At 36.9% G+C, this 19,298-nt stretch overlaps 1 protein-coding gene across 17 annotated transcripts in view; it reads right to left on the reverse strand.

Annotated features, from left to right (window-relative positions):
• Positions 1-1,381: 1,381 nt before the first annotated feature.
• Positions 1,382-19,298, reverse strand: part of DST (dystonin) — a 490,994-nt gene continuing 473,077 nt past the window's right edge. For 4 of the 17 annotated variants that reach the window (XM_049894689.1, XM_049894749.1, XM_049894734.1 and 1 more), the window contains 12 exons: positions 17,563-17,692; positions 16,053-16,216; positions 14,726-14,888; positions 13,779-13,933; positions 13,527-13,601; positions 12,633-12,650; positions 9,853-9,970; positions 8,491-8,562; positions 7,356-7,555; positions 6,705-6,815; positions 3,492-3,615; positions 1,382-2,563 (listed from right to left, as the gene is read on the reverse strand). In XM_049894689.1, the coding sequence (XP_049750646.1) occupies positions 2,301-2,563; positions 3,492-3,615; positions 6,705-6,815; positions 7,356-7,555; positions 8,491-8,562; positions 9,853-9,970; positions 12,633-12,650; positions 13,527-13,601; positions 13,779-13,933; positions 14,726-14,888; positions 16,053-16,216; positions 17,563-17,692 (1,593 nt within the window). In that variant the 3' untranslated portion in view covers positions 1,382-2,300. The remainder of the gene's footprint in view (positions 2,564-3,491; positions 3,616-6,704; positions 6,816-7,355; positions 7,556-8,490; positions 8,563-9,852; positions 9,971-12,632; positions 12,651-13,526; positions 13,602-13,778; positions 13,934-14,725; positions 14,889-16,052; positions 16,217-17,562; positions 17,693-19,298) is intronic. The other 13 variants (XM_049894769.1, XM_049894787.1, XM_049894800.1 and 10 more) reach the window with 9 other exon arrangements.

The raw sequence follows: 19,298 nt of genomic DNA on the forward strand, positions 1-19,298 counted from the left end.
GGTGGGGAAGAGGAAGTCTGCTGCATTACCTGAAATTCACAGGACTTTTCACAAGAGTGAGGCTATAGGACTAGCTCAAGGGGAAAGAAAGATTACACAGTGTGTCAAAGTTTGAAAAGTTCCCCAAGAAGGCAAATGCTGATAACTAGGAGTGGTTCCTTAAGACTTCCTTGAAATATTTTAAACCACTTATCTTTTTCAAAAAGCTTACTTTACTACTAAAAGCAAAGCTTCTCTCTAACAGGGGTAGTACTCAAACAGACTGAGATAAAATCATTCCCCTAAATTTGTCTTTGAAGTAGAAATGTGATCAATATGCAAAATGCTAAGAGTATAAAACAATTTCAATTGCCTTCTTAGATGACACGTGTCTAGTTAAAATGCATGAACTATTACATGTGATCTCATTGGTTAGAATTACCTTTTCCATAAAGGGCTCTCACCTGAGACCTACGCCTTGGGAAAGAAGGAATTACTACCGCTGAAAAATGGCATCTAATTTCTGTCAGTAGAAGCTACAGGCTCCTCAGTGTTGGCCTCCATTATTAAGGCCAAGCAGGAAAAACATAATACTGTCCCCTGGAACTTGGACCACCACCACTGCCATTTACTAAAATAAATTTGCAAAGTTATGCAAAGTAGGACCTGTCATGCCCAAAATAACAATTTGTATATTTGATGCTATGTCCATATTTAGGAAAATACGATTTTTAAATGTACACAGGCCAGAAGAATATTGTCTTAATAAGATCAGTCATCCCCTGGTTTGAGTTCATGGTTTTTAGATTTATTTGTGTATTAACTATTTCCCCCTTGAATGTAAGAGGGTAGGAACCCTCTAGGCCCAGTGCCACTAACAGTGGCTGGCACATGATTGGTACTTATTAAAAATATTTGTAGAATGAGCCATTAACATTATGTTATTATAACCAAAAAAAACCAAACCCATTGCTGTTGAGTTGATTCCAACTAAGGGCAACTCTATAGGACAGAGTAGAACTGCCTCACAGGGTTTCCAAGGCTGTAAGTCTTTATGGGAGCAGGCTGCCACATCTTTCTATTGTGGAGCAACTGGTGGGTTTGAACCGCTGAACTTCTGGTTAGCAGCCAAGCACTTAACCACTGTTCCACTAGGGCTCCATTTATTTTAACTTCCTATTTTTGATGTGCTCCTAATTAAGCCTGTCACAGTATTAGTAAAAATGTATCATATACATAACCTTTTTTTAAAACAAGTAAACAATCAACAGAAAAAGTTAACTTTAAATAATCGAGTATCCGTATGTTCAAGTGAATATGTTTTATTAAATGCATACTAATATCTTTCTATTTTATGTGAGTATACATAATAAATTAAAATGTATATATATTTATTAAATATAGATATAATACCAGAACATGATTATTTCAGATGAGAAATCAAAATAAACCCATTTTTAAGTATCTTTTGGTCACTCCAAATTGATATTGCTCATAAAAAAATACACTGATTTTTCCCTGGGGGGAAAAAAATTAATTCCATAGCAATGTAGTTAAGGGACATGTTTTATTTCATAGCTTTCTGCAGGCAAAACTGCTTTGATACAAAATGAGTTCAATGATACAGGCGCTACTGTCCACTCAAGCAAAAGAAAACCTCACATTTATATGAATGCACTTTATAATTATATTCTTACAGTATAATAGATCTAATATCCAGGACGCCTCTGGTCTTATTTAAAGCAATGGCACGGAAATGCTGCAAGGTACTTGAATATCATAGTACTGGCAAGTGCTTAAAGTTAACTTCCTGTGAGTTCTCAGTCAGATACGGCTTAAAGAACTGTGTGTGGATGTGTTTGGCTTTCTGCCCTCCATCTTTCAGGTTACATTTTACTCATCTCAAAATAGATGCCTGTGTGTGTGTCTTTTGGCTTTTCGGAGTTTCCATAAAAATAAGAAAGTTATGAGGTATCCTTCACGTTAGCTACCCATGTAGCGTTGTGGTTGACAGAGAGGGTGTAGACTTACCTGTAGGTTCAGTAACTGATTTTAGAGTGTGCTCCACATGTTACGGTGTGGAAGTGTTAGTTCATGTTAAACTCTCTTCTCCCTCACATATGATGTGACTTTAACCCCAGAATATCTTACAGAAGAAAATTATACAGGAAAAATAAAAAGACAAATACACAAATAAGGCCATCTGCAGTATTTTAAACTCGCCTCTTACGGTATTTCACAATAATTTCTACATCATATTTTACATCTTTCAAACTTAAATAATAAATGCTCAAGGAAGGGCCTTGGTGGAACCAATTGCACTATCTTTTAGAGGACTTGTCCAATTTGCTGGCAGGTGATTTCCTCTGGGGTGTGGGGATTTTGGAAGGCTTGGCTGTGGATGGCCGAGAACCTGCTCGGGGCGTAGGTCTGTGTGTTTGGGGGACAGTCTCCACATCTGAGCACACGGACTGAATTTCTGAAATGTCAAAGTCTGAAGCATCACTGCCTCGGCGGCTGCTGGCCCTGCTACCAGCTTTGCTTCCGGCTCGGCTTCCCGGTCGGCTGGGGGTCTTCTTGGGATCTGAGGAGAGAGGGCAGAGTCACCCTTATTATTGTAACTGATCCTTGAAACTTTATGCCTTCTTTCACCTCAATGATTTTTCTTGACACCTACGAGGCACTCCAGAAAATACTCGCGGATTAATGGGATTAGGACAGTATCTGGAGACCACATGGAACACCTTCCCCAATCTGGCTTTTCCCCATTTCACAGCTATAGGTAGCCTCACTCACAGTAGCCATTATGTATAAAAAGCTAGATTTGTAAACAGAAGGTAAATTTGGCATACTTCACTTAAGACAGGGGTCCATTTACTGCAAACAGACATTAGGAATATACCTGTCATTTAAGATAGGCTTTTCAAAGGTTGGCAAGTATCCCTCGGGATGTGTGCAGTACAAATGTGGATCAAGTGCTGAGTGTAAGTTTTGTCCAATGATGACTAATTCAAAGTACACAGGAATATAAAAGAAAAGACTTTAAACTTTAAAGAAGCTTCATGCTTGCTGAGCTGAGATCCCCAGAGTTTACGCTCACTATTCTGTGAAGAAATTCGAGAAGCACTGGTATAGGGTTCAGTAAGGCTGGGTTTTTTAAACCACCCAAAATAGGGCCCGGTATAATCTCCAGGCAGACAGATGAGCCAAGACCTGCCAACTTGTACACAGAGAGTACTGTTGTGTGTGTGTGTGTTGTTTTTTTTTTTTTTTCTCCCTTCCGCCACTCTCTCATCTTTCTTTGGTACTTTTCAAAAAGGATTTTCTAGTTGCTTGTTCCCATGGCTCATTTATCTCTTGCCTTTATTGGAGGAGTAGGGTTACATGTCATTTCAAAAAAAACACAGCTCTGACAATTAGGAATTTCTGCACTAGTTTGGAAGAAAAGGGGCTTTAATCTTTGGATCATCATATTGCAAAAGCCACTGACGAAAGAAATGGACCACACTCACCAGCAAACTGTGTTCGGACTCTGGAGGCTGCCGTTGTGATCAAGCCACTATCCTCCCCAGAGTGGAAGCCTTTCCCTGATAAGTAACCCGGAAGTCGAAGTTTGCTTCCTTGTATTGGTGTTCCCTGCAGTTCACCAGTGAGAAGACATGTCAGGATATGCTCCTGTCCCACTGACACCACCTCTTTACACACAAATGAAAACCTTCTAAGAGACCCTCTTAAGGAGGGGGAGGGGAAGGCAGTTTTCAATTAAAGGAGGCATGCGCTTCTCACTTGCTTTTCTCCCCTAATTTCTTATCCTGAATTCAAAGGAAACTTTCAAAAGAAAACGAAGTCATGGTTGAAGAGAAAACACACCCACACAAATGCAGATCCCCAAAAGAGTATGAAATCGATGGCAAGGAAAATAAAAAGACATGTTAAATTTGAGTACATTAGTAATTTTCAGACTGTTAATGAAAGTTACAGAGGTAAGAGAATACTGCATTAAATGTCACTCAGCACTGGTACTGCCACAGTGGTAGGGGTAACTGAAGATTTGGCATAGGTTAACTACCACACTCCTACCAAAGGACGGTGACTGCATGGTGTAGAGAGAAGATGGGGCTCTGAAAAACTATGCTTGGTATTCTGCTGCTGCTTATGCTTTTGAGGAACTAGGCAGAATTAAACAAATATAGAAAGATAATAAATAATGCCTAGGCACCATAATTTAAACACACTGCAAAAAACAAAAAAGGGTAACGTTTTATAACTTGGCACCACATCACTATACTTCTTAGCTCTGTCACCTTCTATGATCCCTAGACACAAGACACCTAGGCGCCATTTGGGGATCATTCTTTTGGTGAAATTTTTATAGGCCATTTGCAGAGAATGTCTGAAGTAATGACTATGTCTACAATCATTGCTTTTTTTTCCACATCACAACATTTAATAAATTCTTCCAAAGTTAAAAATGAACAAATCTTCAGAGAAGTATGAAGGATGTCGAATTCCTCAATGAAGACACAGCCAGGGAGCAATTTGGAGGAAATGAATCCGTACAAATTGTGTGTTTGTTAAAAATTAATTTTTCCCTTATTAGTTTTAGTAAGTTTTATTTGTGATACTTTTTGATACATCATTGCACTTACTCATAATATTCATATTGTTCATTGACATATGTATATTATACATATTTAAAAGTACAGTCTTTATAAATAACAAATATAGAATCATATATAAGTTTTAAAAATACTTTCACACACTAACCATAATTGGTACTCGCTTTCACCTAACCACAATCTTTTTACAAATGAGAAAAATGGAAGCTCAAGGAGGGAAGTGATTTGCTCAAAATCTGACAATTCTAATGTAATTAAATTCTTAAGAATCTCAACAATCCATGAGATTATGAAGAAGGCCATTCACGGTGGCAGAATTCATTAGCATGAAAAACCAAAATCATTCTTCTCAAAACACTTTGATTGTTCTGACTTTATTGCCACAAACCCTACCTAGTACTCTTAGGACCCTTCCATACAAGCACACTATCATTTTTGTTTGTTTGGTTGGTTTGGTTTTTTCAAGTTATTTGAAATGAAACATAGTTTTGGATGAGCCAAAATAACATACTCAGACTTTTATTTTGGGGAGTCTCCTTTCTTTAGGATTTGAGATTCTTTAAACTTTTCACAGTTTTGGTTACAATAGATCCATAAGACCTCTGAGATATAATATACAATAATAATGTCCTCCCTTTGAAAGGAGAGGGTAGGAATGAGGGGAGAGAGGGAATGAAGAGGAAGGAATGAGGAAAAAGTGAAGAACACGTTATTTCTGTTCCAATTCTCCCACTCATCAGCCATGGGATTTCCAAAGAGTTATAACCCATTGCCGTCGAGTAGATTCCGACTCATAGCAACCCCGTAAGGCAGAATAGAACCGCCCCATAGGGTTTCCAAGGAAGAGCTGTTTGATTCAAAATGCTGACCTTTTGATCAGCAGCCGAGCTTTTAACCAATGCGCCACCAAGGTTCCACAGAGTCATAAAAGTAATGAAATTTTCTCTGCTTATCTCTTATTATCATTGTGAGGATTAAGTAAAATGGTAGGTACAAAAGTGTTTTGAAAATTATAAAGGTTCTTTAAAGGTACTATAGCACTTTTATACAAGGGTCCTGGCCTATAAGTTATAGTTTAGATCTTTAAGATGAAATACCACCTTCATATCAAAAAAGGTATATAGGGATGTTTCCCCCTAAACATTGTGATTCTAATCAAATATGAGATCATTTGATGCCTATGTTTGTCATTTCTCAGAGAAGATTCTTAAAAAGATAAATTGTTACCTTTGAATTCATTGTAAATTATCTAATATATGAGTTAATCTTGGCAATATTTATATCTCCTGACTATATCACCTAAATTTCCCCATATATCTTATTAAAAAGCGAGTGCTTGCTTGAATAACCTTAAAAAAAAAAAAAAAAAAACCCACTGCCCTTGAGTTGATTCCAGCTCATAGTGAACCTACAGGCAGAGTAAAACCACCCCATAGAGTTTCCAAGGAGTGCCTGGTAAATTAGAACTGCTGACCTTTTGGTTAGCGGCCAAGCTCTTAATCACTACGCCACCAGGGTTTCCTGAATAATATTAGTTATCATTAAAATCTAATATAGCTACACTGATTACCTTTGGAAAATGAGATTAACATTTTACATATCTAAGCCCCCCTCCATCCACATCGATAACTTGAGAGCTTATGTCACAGTCACCCACAGTGAACACTCAATAAACATTCTTTTAATTTAGGCGATTCTCTAGTAAATGACACTGCCTCTTACTCCTGCCCAAAGCCAATGTACTATATTTCCTGCCCATAGCAAAAGCATACCACCTGCCTTCAAAGAAACTTTACCTAGGTCTGGACATAATCTTTTCTATTTCACTCTCTTAAATGAGGAAGAAAATAGCACAGGAGGTACAGAGCCTGCAAGTGTGAGTATGTTAAGCCAACACAGTTCAAGGAGCTATAAGCTGTCTGCTAACTAACCCCTTACTCTAAGGGCTTCCAAGAACCGCTGGGTTGCTATTTATTTTACAGAAGTCTATAAAAAGAAGTAGTATTATCAAAAGCACACATATTAAGGGAGTGGTGGCGCAACGTTAGTGGGCGATCGTTTCAATTAAAGAAGACTGTTAGACTAGAATCTGGGGCCTTACAATACCTCTGCAGATGACACGGGGGAGTCTGAGCACTCTGCTGGTTTACAAGGAGTTGACATTTTGCTGTTTGTCAACCATGGTTTACCATAATTGCGTGTTAAAGGATGGAGAATCTGTATGGAACAACGGCAAATCAAATGTAAAGGAGAACAGGTAAAAAAAAATAAATAATAACAAAGCCACAGAAAGAGATATTCATAGCAGAGTCACGTTTCATAGTAAGAATGGGTATAATAATTAAAAATACACGGAAAGGGTTGATGGCAAGTCATATGTAAAAAAAAAAAAAGTGAATGAAGCTTTAAAAGGAAAAAACAAATCTGAAAGGCAACCAAAGTCCCTAAATAGATAAAATATATATGTATATCTATATATTTAATATATGCTTTTACCTTGTGGCCCATATACAGATAATATATATATACAGAATCTATAGATTTAGCTTTCCCCATCTGTGTTCCTCTCACAATAAAGGAAATGATGGAGACATAAATGATAGAGATATACATGTGTACCTCCATCATTTCCCATATAGTCAGAAGGGACACAAATGGGGAAAGCAAATTCTACAAGTTCTAGGGGACTTAAAACATTCAAAAGTATACTTGGGACTCTGACTGGCTAGGAGAAAAAAACTTCATCCCAAGTCCTACCTTGGGTGTGCTGGTGGCAGGGACCTGTGGGGAGGCCGCCTGACCAGCCTGACTGGACACAGAAGTAGACCGGCTGGGCGAAGCTCCTCTTGACGAAGGTCGGGATCTACGGCCCCTGGGTCGGAAAGCGGCCATACCCTGACTGGTTCCATCTGCTAAAATGAACTTCTCACGCAGTTCCACGTTTGTCCTTCCTTTAGCTATATTACACGCACACACACACATACACACACACAAATGAACACAAAAGAAGAAGGAAAAAAGAGGCACTCAGTTGTTTGTGTGAAAAACAGCAACCTGGGACCAGAGATTACTTTGAGGATCTCAAGAACATCTTTTTGCCATGCCAACTCCAACTCAGCATAACAAAAAGTTAAATGCATTCCTTTACAATGCATTCCTTTTGGATACAAGTCAGTTTAGGGAAGGAAAAAAAAAAAAAAAAGTGTGCTTATTCTAACACTAGACACCAGCAAGAATAACCACTATTAAAGAAAGAGTCAGCATGAAAATGGAAAGCCCATGCTTAAATATTGTTAATCCACCAGTTACTGATGCCCACATGGTTTCATTGCCCTTTTCACCACACTGAGAAGACCAGCCAGTAAGGCAGGGACTGTGTCATTTGCATAAGGAGAATGCCAGTATTTTAACATTGGGAGTAATTAAACAACAAAATTACACAGAGTGAGGGATGGCTTGTTAATCATGATGACAACATATAATAAACTTCCAGATTTTCACTTAAATGAAGCAGCTAGTGTTTTAATTTTATGCTTTGAAAACTCTTTTTTACCAACATGCAAGAACAAACACCAGACCCAAATATCCTTGAGGTAATCAGCGATGCGGCACTCATACAAACACATATGCACACGGAGAACACGCCATAAGAAACAGATAAGCAACTGTGTTAGCATGTGTTTGATCACTTACAGAACACCTGCATTTGCAACACACGGGAATGTGTCAAATTTTCAGAATTTCAATTTGAAAGCACCAGCTCAGTTGGATATAAGTTAAGCCATACGCAATGGATGAAGCGTGTTATTTTAAAATAAATGATTAAAGCAAGAATGTAAAAGTAGGAAAGAGAAAAGGAAAGAGGGGAGGGGCAAAGAGAGGGGTTGCCAACCTATAGTAGGCTGAGTAGTAGTAATTGAAGAGTTTGATTCCGAACGTAACATTTTACTCCCATGATGATGAACTAGAAAAAATGACACAGGATACCAATCACATTAAAGAATACTGTTAGCAGAAGAAGAAACAAAGTACAGTAGTTGAATATGCCAAGGGTGCTCAGACTTGGCCTTCTGCACACGTTTTAGAAGACAGTTGCATCAGGTAAGGTTTGACTCAATAAGGAGAGTATCTGGCAGACGGCCACAGGCATACTAACTTTCCTAAGCAACGCAACAGAACACTATAAATATTCTAATTGCTTCTTTTCATAGACGAGCTGAGCTACCTTATCTTGGGCTATGGTATTTCCAAATTATAAAACCAAACAGGAGGTTTTGTCCTTATTTTATTTCTTTCACAGGTGTATCTTGATTTGTAAAGAGCAGGGCTACCACATATGGTTTTATACCAATCTGTGTGGTCTTGGCAGGAAGGCCTATTTACTGTAGATATGCCTGTGTATTCAGATGGCAGCACAGAAATGAACAAGCACCACTTGAGGAAGCTTGGCATCTTGCTAGGTAGCCTACTAGGCAGAGCAGGCACAAACATTTGTTGTTGTCTGTTTTTAAGGTTTAAAATGAACTCACAGGCTAAAGAAAACATTAAAATTTAATTTTTTTTTTCTTCAGAAAAATGGGCCTACTCAGTAAATGGAACCTAACTAGAAATTACAGCGAGATGTCTATTTATAAATCAATTAAGGATTCAAAAGTTGACTACAGGATCTGGAAAACAAGGAAGATTAAAAGCCGACCCAGGGGTCTTTGGTTGGTAGATATGAAGGGTGCTATAGTGTTCTATGTTTATATTTTCAGTTCTCTTATCTGCAACTTCAAAGTGTCAAGTTGGTAGTTCATGATTGCTTTTTTTAAATTTTAAATTATTGCTTTTCTCACCTCCCCCTCATTTCATAAAGACTTTCAGTTTTAAACTTTTACTACACAGTATTTTCAGAATTCAACACCTCAACTTTCTTTTCCTCTTACTTTGCTCTTTAATGACAGGTGAAATCCTTTCTCAGTGTTTGTTTAGAAAATCTCAGAAGGGAGGGTCTCATCAAGAAAAACTATTCTAGTATTTCTTGCCTACCTGTCTCACATTTATCCAGAGAAGTAAAAAAGAAAAATGAAAAGAACATGGTTTACATGACTGCCACAAGTTCTTTGGGAACTTTAGGCTGACAGAGACCAATGTGAAATACTATTCGGAGTAAGTGACCAAAATTATACCCAGTTTGCTTTTGATATTGGAAAATAATACAGAATTGATACATTTTCATGGTATTATTATCTTGATATAAGCATCCCCTTACCCCTGCAAGGATCATTTTTCACTAAGAACTCATCAAGTGCCATCCATCCACCTCCAACACGAACCATCACAGTGCTTCGTAGGATCCGAACAAGTCGCAGTTGCTGGGAATCTCCAAACTGTGCAGATGAAGAAAGAAAGAACCTCTAATTGTCAATAATAATTCCAGATTAAACGGTGATGTGCAATCTGCAATAGTTTAAGCAACCAGTTTTAATTTCTTGTTTAAGCTCACAGCGATTAGTAAAATCTAAGAAAAGGGGGTCTGTAATGGTCTGTGTTAGACTGCTGCATGCTGATTTAGCCCAAAGGGAAGCATTTGGAAAAAAGATACAGGTTATCAAGTATGATACTGAAGCTTGGGTCTAGGAAATATCTTTCTTTCTTATGAAATAAACAACATTAGTAAAGCAGTAGTTGAAAAATATTTCTAGAGATTAATGCAGCCATGAAAATAAGCACTGACCCACTTGCCCAGGGCGCACACATGAAATAAGATGATTTTAAAGAAAATGTCATAAACTGATCCCTCCTTCACTGTTATATTAAAACTGTTGTCCACTGAAATTTGTAGAAGAAATCTTCATAAACTCATTTTGTGTTCTCTAAAGAGGTTTGCTTAGAGAGAACAAGGGGTCAATGAATATGACCAATAAAATTTCACAGTCAGCTACAATTGCTGCATTCCTAATGATCTGGTTGATCAATTTGTTAAAGGTGGATTAACGTGCCATCTTAGGTCACTTTAATGCCAGAATAGCCACTGACACATTATTAGTAATACAGCTTTCAAATCTAAAAGGGTTTCTCTCAAAGCTGACTGTACCGTAACTGTAGACACTAACATGCAATCAGTGGATCTCTTATCACCTCAATTTGCTACAGATTCTGCCAAGTCCAGAAAATAATTTCTGCAACTATGGGTAGTCCCTGATCATAAAGTTTATCTGGTCTGAAAAGCCCATGAGAAATGATTTTATACCTTTAAAATCATTTCTAATAGGTTCATGTTCAACTTATAAAAACCACTCTGCTGAATTTCATGGTTGCCAACCCAGCAAATAACACAGCAAAATGAACATAAAATTAAACATAATAGTTTCTTTTTAAGATAAATAAGATACGATTGTCACTTTGTTTATTTGTCTGGGCTCAAAATGGATAAATAGAAAACTTTAAGTAATGGAATCCTAAAATGAAGCCAACCAAATCCCATTCAAGATCTTAAAACTCAGAAGGGCCTGGAAAGCACATAAAATGCACCAGCATGAACTCATGTGTTTTACATCAAACCATTTCCAATCGCTATTTCTAAATTCATTTTTAAACCTAAGACTTCAACTTTCCTAGAACTAAACTTGTACCTGAAAATGGAAATTAAAATTTAAAACTCAAAATCTATACTGATTTTGTTAGAAAAATTGTGGTGCTGCTAATAAGCAAAGGAGAGAGGGGGAGGGTTAAAGAAAATTACTCTTAAGGAACCAGATAATTGGACCAGGTAATTTTGGTCCAAGATCACATTCAAAACAAGAGTTTTGCAGATATAACTAAAGTACTTTATAGAGATAAAATTTCAATTCTAATAAACATGAATGTTTTAAATTATGTTTTGGGAAGGCATTCTCCAAACAACTAATATTATCCTCAGAATTTCCCCGCTCATAAGGCAAGAATACACAGACTAATGTTTTTTGTGCTTTCAGTGAATACAGCTCTTTGAGGTGAGTATTTTTTTCTCCTTGTCCACAAACAAGAGGCGCTATCCCAATTGCTCACTTGGAAAATAACAAGAATGGAAAAGTAAAATTTTTAAGTATTGTAATTAGTGAAAGTTTAAAAAATCTATTCAAACTGAGTATTTCTGTTTTAAAAAATATTTGCATCCAATAAATGGTGGGAATAGATAATTGGAAGCCTGAGTTGTAAAACGGCTTCAAAACTGACTGGCAGAGCAATATCCAGTATGACAGTGGTCAGATACTAGTTCCTTCCAAAAGCAAATAGTGAAGAACTCTTTTCTTTCATGCACATGTTTAAATCAAAACATGATTTCTCGCTTCTTTAGTTCTAAAATTCTGATGATGATACTTTGCCAATGGATGGTTTATACTGACTTAAATGTGATGTTCAGGAGGCATAAAATGTGAGTTTAACATTTTATGAGTTATAAGAAATAAATTTCCTCAAGAGGAATAGCATCATTGAAGTTAAAATTTCCACTCAGAGGATGGAAATTACTAGGTAAGAATAAATCAGTGATTTAGAACCCACGGATGATAGCTGCTTTAGTGTGAACATGTTACTTGCGGTTGAGTGCCCTGGAGACCTTGACTGCTCTGCTTTCCTGTGTCACTGCTTGATGCAGATCCTTCTCTAGCTACCATATGCCACATGACCTCAATGGTTAAATACCAACGTGGCTACACATAGATGTGTGGAGAACCAAATTTGTGTTCCAATGAGTATTTCACATAAAAAATATGCTAATAGTGTTAATAAATATTGGAACTGAAAATTGCATTTGTAATACTGTAGAGTGAGACAAGCTACAATTCGCCATCTGGTTTGCTTAAAAGTAATCTCCTCATTTGAGACACAAGGCAAAAAGGAATCCTGGATCAAGGACCCTTATAGCGTTTACAGAAATACCACGCCAACCAACAATGTAGTAGCTAGGGGAACAGCATGGGAAAGATTGGCCATGGCAAGCTTTAATGACTATGAATTAAAATAAAAATAATAATTGGGAACTTGAGAACACATTCCACTGGTTTATACCTGATTTCCCAGGAAGAACTGACAAAAAAAAAAATGAAAAATGGGAGAAAGACAATTAGTTCAACAGGAAACTTTCTATATGACTCTAGAACACACACGCTCCCACACACTGGGCTTCTGGATGCAGTATCTAGCTTAGAGATGTGCAGGTATCCAGTTATCCCAAATTCAAGCCAAATACATAAGAAAATTTTCTCTACTAATTTTTCGGGAAATTTTTGGGTTTCAAATTTAAGGTAAAAAATTTGAATATGTAGATGGACAATTTTCAATGTGAAATTTAAAAGTAAAAAATAACATTTTCTTTCTAAGTAGTGCACTGTATTAGGGAAACGCAGTACAATTCCTATCTAGTTCCTACATACAAGAGGTAGTCTAAAAAAGAGAAAGAGTGATGAAGTCACATTTTTCTTCAAGTAATTGTTTTTAAGGTGAACTGAGTTGTTGGATTTCCAAATGAAAGCAATAATGATTGAACAACTAGAAAACTGTCTCTTTTTCATCTTCATAAAAATGAGTCAACATTTTTAATTTTATGGTTCTAGCTTAGAATAGCTTGGTTATTTAAAATCTGAAAGCTTACCTCTAATCATAATAAAAAATATTATAAAGTAATAGGAAGCAACATAAATATATGAGATTTGAGTGTTTTCCTGTGAATATCTTTCTCCTTAAAAATAATATGTATATATTTCATAAACACGCCTTAACATATAAAATGTAGGCTATCTTTATATAACTTAAAATTATGTTAAGCTGGAATTTCATATACCACTAAATTGTGTTCTGAGGTAAAAATAATTAGAACTCCTAGAAAATAACACATATCAAATTGTAAACAAAATTTTTACTTATATCCTTTAGAAGAACTACTGAACTGTTTTGAAAACTTACCCTGTATTTGTTATCTCCAATCTGTTCAACTTGAAATCGTTTTGCACATTTACACTTAGCTACCTGCCTTGTCACCTGCCAAAAACAATGATGAAATATTCACTTTAATGTTAATATTACAAAGCGGAATCCTTAAAACTTTGACACGACAACCAAACATGGAAAGAAAGAAAATGATGGTTGTATGAATTGCGCATGCTATTCTGGCAGAACACACTATCGTTATGGCAGGCGGTGGAAAGATAACAATACCTCATCTTCGATTTTGTCAGCATCGGTGATAGGTTTATATGCATCCTTATTTGGATGAAGGGCTGCTACAAATTCATAGTAGTCAATATATCCATCGCCATCTCTGTCAAAGATGTCTGCAACCGCACTCATCTCCAGGCGACTGGTGGGGAATTCTACAATTTCAAAATAACAGTGAGCGGTGGAGAGTAGTGGATGTTCGTTCTGCCTCAAGACATTCAAGATTACACATTTTAATCTATCTCAGTGTGTGGTCGGTTATATTAGCCTGGTGATCAAACATATTAAAGGCCTTTTAAAAAAAACTTACATTATTACAAACAAATCACCTTTATATGTAACTCAAATTTATTTTTAATTGCAATTGGCTGAACCACATGAAAACGGCTGTTACTGTAGCTAGAAAACTAATATTACCAATTTCAAATGGTGCAACTACTGCTTTATATGAAATTTACTTTAAGAATGACTTTTAGTAACATTTGCCAGGGAAATGGCATGCACATAACTAAAACATGAAACAAGAAGGTGACATACTCCTTAAGAATTTTTACAGCTTTAACTTTGTAGTAATGAGATTGTTAGATCAGAATGTGAATTGAAAACAAAAAGAAAGGAACAAGGAATTTTCATTTACTAACTTTCTGTTATATGTTATTTAACTTTCTGTTATGAGCCAGGCAACAACCTAAAAATCAAATATTATTAACTTTACTATACTAATGAGGACATAGGATTCACTGAGGTGAAGGCACATTATCTGTAGTTACACAATTACCACGCATGCCTGACTCCCAAGTCACAAATTTTACCAAGGACTTTTTTTTCAAGGACAGTGACTTCCTAGCGAAGTAAAGGCTAACCCAAGTTTACCAGCCCCACAATTTTAAACTGTACTTATTTTCTTCAAAAATTCTATTAGTTAGTCATCTTATCCTGGGGCTTACTTGAGGAAAGAATTCCATCAATAAACTCTTGCCGAGTTATTTTTCCATCCTGATCTTTATCAATTCTCCTGAAGAAGTCCATCACTCGAGATTTCTTATGATTCATCCATCGCATGTATTTTTTACGCCAGATATCAAAATCAAAGTTAGCAAATTCCCTCAGCTAAAAAAGAGCAAAAGGTATTTTTTGGTTTAATTAATGCTGTGCTCAAATTATGTCTTATACCCATAAACCAAACCCAGTGCCGTCGAGTCAACTCAGACTCATAGTGACCCTATAAGACAGAGAAGAACTGCCCCATCGGGTTTCCAAGGAGCGCCTGGTGGATTTGAACTGCTGACCTTTTGGTTAGCAGCTGGGGCACTTAACCACTATGCCACCAGGGTTTCCTTATGTGTTATACTGTATCAGTAAAGTTAGTTTTAATGCTCTTTTAGGTAATGCACACAAAATTTCCCATTTCCACAAAAGGCATAATCTTGAAAAGGGGACTCAAACATTTTTTCTATTATGTTTATTGCATTACTATCACTGAATTTTCTTTACAAGTAGAAGAAACCAAATTTAAAAAATTAACTAAAAAAAGCAGACTAAAAATTTCTGATAATGCCCAAATCACAATGATGATCTGCCCCCAAATACCACCACTAAGTATTCTGCCCACTGCACAGCACACCCAGCTCAGGAGCCCTTCTCTAACACCTTGCTTTCTCTCCCTTGCCTGTGAGCTATTTCCTTAAAAAAAAAAAAAAAAAACCTGTTGCTGTCCAATCAATTTCGACTCTTAGCGACCCTACAGGACAGAGCAGAACTGCCCCATAGGGTTTCCAAGCAGTGGCTAGTGGATTCGAACTGCCAACCTTTTGGTTAGCAGCTGGCCTCTCAACCACTGCACTACCAGGGCTCCTTAACTCCCCTAGACTTCTAAAAATTTCCCAACTTAAGAATCTGAAACTCTAAATCTCAAATTACTATATATATATATAATTATATATACATATATATATAATTAAAGATCTGCATTATAAATGATGATATTTGCCAGCAAACATATTGCAAGTTTGACCTTTTCTTAAGGAGCCGGCTGCCTCTGATTACGTTAAAACACATTCATTTTTTACTTTATTGATTCTCTAACTTCAAATCCCATAAATCAGTTTCTCACAAAAATGTAAATACTTGCAATACCAATTTTAGAGATAAAATGTGCATTCAATATTCAGAGTTTACTTATTCATTATTGGAAAATTCTAAAAAATCAAAATTTTGACAACGTGTTATGAATAAGGGTAAATGACAATATGGTGAATGTATGAGCTTTCTAACCTCCTCTAGTCTGTCCAAAGCATCATTTAGCTTCCTCCTCCTTTCCAACGCGAGGAGCCAGACTTGCTGCCATTTGCTCACCAGTAAGTTTACCCTGGGATTCTTGGTTTCTATTTGTGTCTGTGATCCAGAGGGATATAAGCTTGATGCTGGGAAGCGTTTTCCTGTGAAAATATAACTTCAGTTAGGATAGTAGAGTTCCCAGGGTCCTGAAATATGTTGAAGCTTGGCCTTTTTTCTTCTTTGCTATGACTTAATCATCTTAATTATTTAAGATTATGAGTAGAAATATCCCAGTTTAGATGACGCACAATGTCAAGTTCCAAATGCGTTTTATATATTAAGGATCACACGCTGTTCACATAAATTAGAGAAACATAACAGGGGCATTTAAATATTACAACATTCTCTCATAAAACTTATGCTGAAGGCATTTGCCAGCTTAAGATTCCTTTCATTTCCACCACAAGGAAGCACTTTGTGATCCTCCTCTTTGCTAAGACAGGATAAAGGAATCTCCCAGGGAAATGAGACATGGTTTAGAATCAACTATAGCTGCCCTTTTTTTAAGAGGATAAAGCTGAAAGGAAAAGGAGGTGAGGACTAGAGGCACTGAGATGCCATCAGAGTCACAACAAGGTACTTCACAAATTTCCAAACACTCAAATATGGACGTGTATGTGCAGGACCCTACAAACCACCTCTCCACTGAGGCTGATGTGTTTCCTGGGTACAGGTGCATACCCAATGGTACTATCTTACTAAAGTTTTCTCCTTGTTTCTGCCTATTTGTTACAAGTTTCTACGATTTCACAGAAGAATTATCTCAACCCATTTTCCTCATCTAACTACACGGTTACATATGACTTACAAAAGTTACTGGCCTAAGGTTCTATAGAAAATTACTGTCCAAGCTGTGATTCACCTAGAATTCCTAACTCCCAGACTAGGGCTATTTATAAATATTGCTAATATTTACTATTCACAATATGCCAGGAAGTATGATACGTACTCACTTCATAGGCATTTCTCATTTAATCCTCATCAAAATCCAATAAGGTTACGATTATCCTCTTTTATAGGTTAGTACATTGATGCTCATGGTCAAAATCTATTATATTGCTGGTTGCTAGTGAATAGTAGGTTCATAAACTTTATCCATGTGATGACCATTTTTCTGTCACATTCGTAGAAGAAACATGAGCTAATTCAAAGGGATTGGTGATTTCTGGTTTGGCTGAAAAAATTTCCTATTTCTTCTAACTAATCCAAAAGATACACTCTGAGCAAATGAAGTTATATATAGAGACCTGGATATATCTTTTCCTTTACTTCTAATCAAATTGTTCCAACTCTTGAGCCCGTGTATTCTTTCAAGAAAACTTTTGTGATACAGAGCTCATGTAGAATCGCCCAGTTGCTCCAAGATTTCCAATGATAACTGGATATAAAAGAAAACTGGCTTCCTTGCTTAGCCATCTTTATTATAAAGAAATCAGTTACTGCTTACTGCCCGCTCTCCCCTTATCCAGGACTGGAATATGGGACTGTAAGGAGGAAGGATCAGCTGCTCTCCTCTTATAGGTCTTGGTAACTTTATCAACATCAGGCTGCTTCCTGGTCATTTCCTCCATGAAGGTCTGAAATGAAAGAAACAATTTCAGTTAAATAAAAATATGTTAGAGAAAACCCCCCCTTAGAAAAGGAACTAAAAATAAAAAGAAAGGAATTGTGCTGTTTCTGAAAAAGGGGAAAAATCATCATATTTTAAGAAAAAAAATCAAAGCCATCATAGTACAGCATTTACTGATTTCTAAAGAATGCAAAATGCTACAGCTGGCAAAGAGTGAATTTCAATAAAAAAGAATAATTTGTTTTACTTTCATAGACCATGCATGGGAGCAGTTGTATGAATAACCAGACATAACAAACACCAAACTTAAGCTTCCACAACTCTTCCTAAAGAATCTTGAGTGAGCACTTGGCTACAAAGGAACTAGTTAATTGGGGTAGCTGGGACTTTCCTGGGGCATTTCACCTAGATACCTGAAACACTTCAAATGGCTTTGATATATAGAGGTATAAAGCATCCACATTAAATGTGGGTGTATTTTAAATATGTCTATTAACAAGCTATGCCAGGGAGGGTAATGTTAAAGTTTATTAGGTATATTTAACAGGTTGGAACATCTTATTCCTTTTCTCGTGTCCCTAGGCTTACTATATTGACTAAAAAGGTATCCTTATTTATTTATTTTTTACATCTGGAATGTGTGGGAAAAGCTGAGGAAAGGCATGGAGACTGTGGTAAAATATGGGGGAGGAAGGACAGAATTGAAAGGTGAAGTAATACATTCCTGGAATATGTGTCACACTGGAGAACACTGATCACTTGAATACTCCTGGTCACAGAGAACATGGCCTAAGACACTTCAGAGCCATTATGTTAACTGCTTAAACAACTGGGCCAACATTCAATGTTTCAGTGATTCCTTTTGTAAATTTATATCAAACAAGTAAACAAATCAGAGTTACCGTGATGACCATGATGTCAGAGACTAAAACAAGTAGGATATGCTGGTGAAGTACTTTTTCTGAGACCAAGGTTTGTGGTTTTGACCAGCCGTCATAGGAGATATTGAGCAGCATACTAATGAAAAGGCAAACATGGAACAGTAATAAAAAGTACCAGTTGAAGCCTGGGTGTGGATGAGACCACCAAAAGAATGAGCAGAGCAAAAGGAATAGAGTGCTGGGGAGAAAACGTATGAAGAGCTGCCATTTAGAAGGCAACAGGTAAGGCAGGAGCCAATCTACCAATCTGAGACAGTGCCACAGGAGTACTCGGTAACTTCGCAGAGGACAAGGGAGGAGGAAGTTTCGTGACGATTACATATGGAGGAGAGACCATCAAAATTAAGTAACTGTAAAGCAGGGGAGGATTAACCAGTAAACAAGGTACACACGGACTTCATTAAGCAAGGTACTCACAGGCTTACAAACCATAGCAAAGAAATCCGTCACTATAGATTAGTAAGTACACACAAATCCGCCTATACATACCTTGCTTATTGGCTAATCTGGCCCTGGTAAAGAGAGAAGTTTCGGGCAGTTGTAGAATCAGAAACCCAGTTGTAAGGAATTGAGGACTATGTTTGAGGAAGTGAAGGTAACAAGCACAAAGCCATCTTTTGAGAAGGCAGTGAAAGGAAAGAAAAAAATCTAAGAAGACAGCTAACAGGGGTT

Source organism: Elephas maximus, chromosome 1 (assembly GCF_024166365.1).
Source record: "Elephas maximus indicus isolate mEleMax1 chromosome 1, mEleMax1 primary haplotype, whole genome shotgun sequence".
NCBI classification, from domain to species: domain Eukaryota; kingdom Metazoa; phylum Chordata; class Mammalia; order Proboscidea; family Elephantidae; genus Elephas; species Elephas maximus.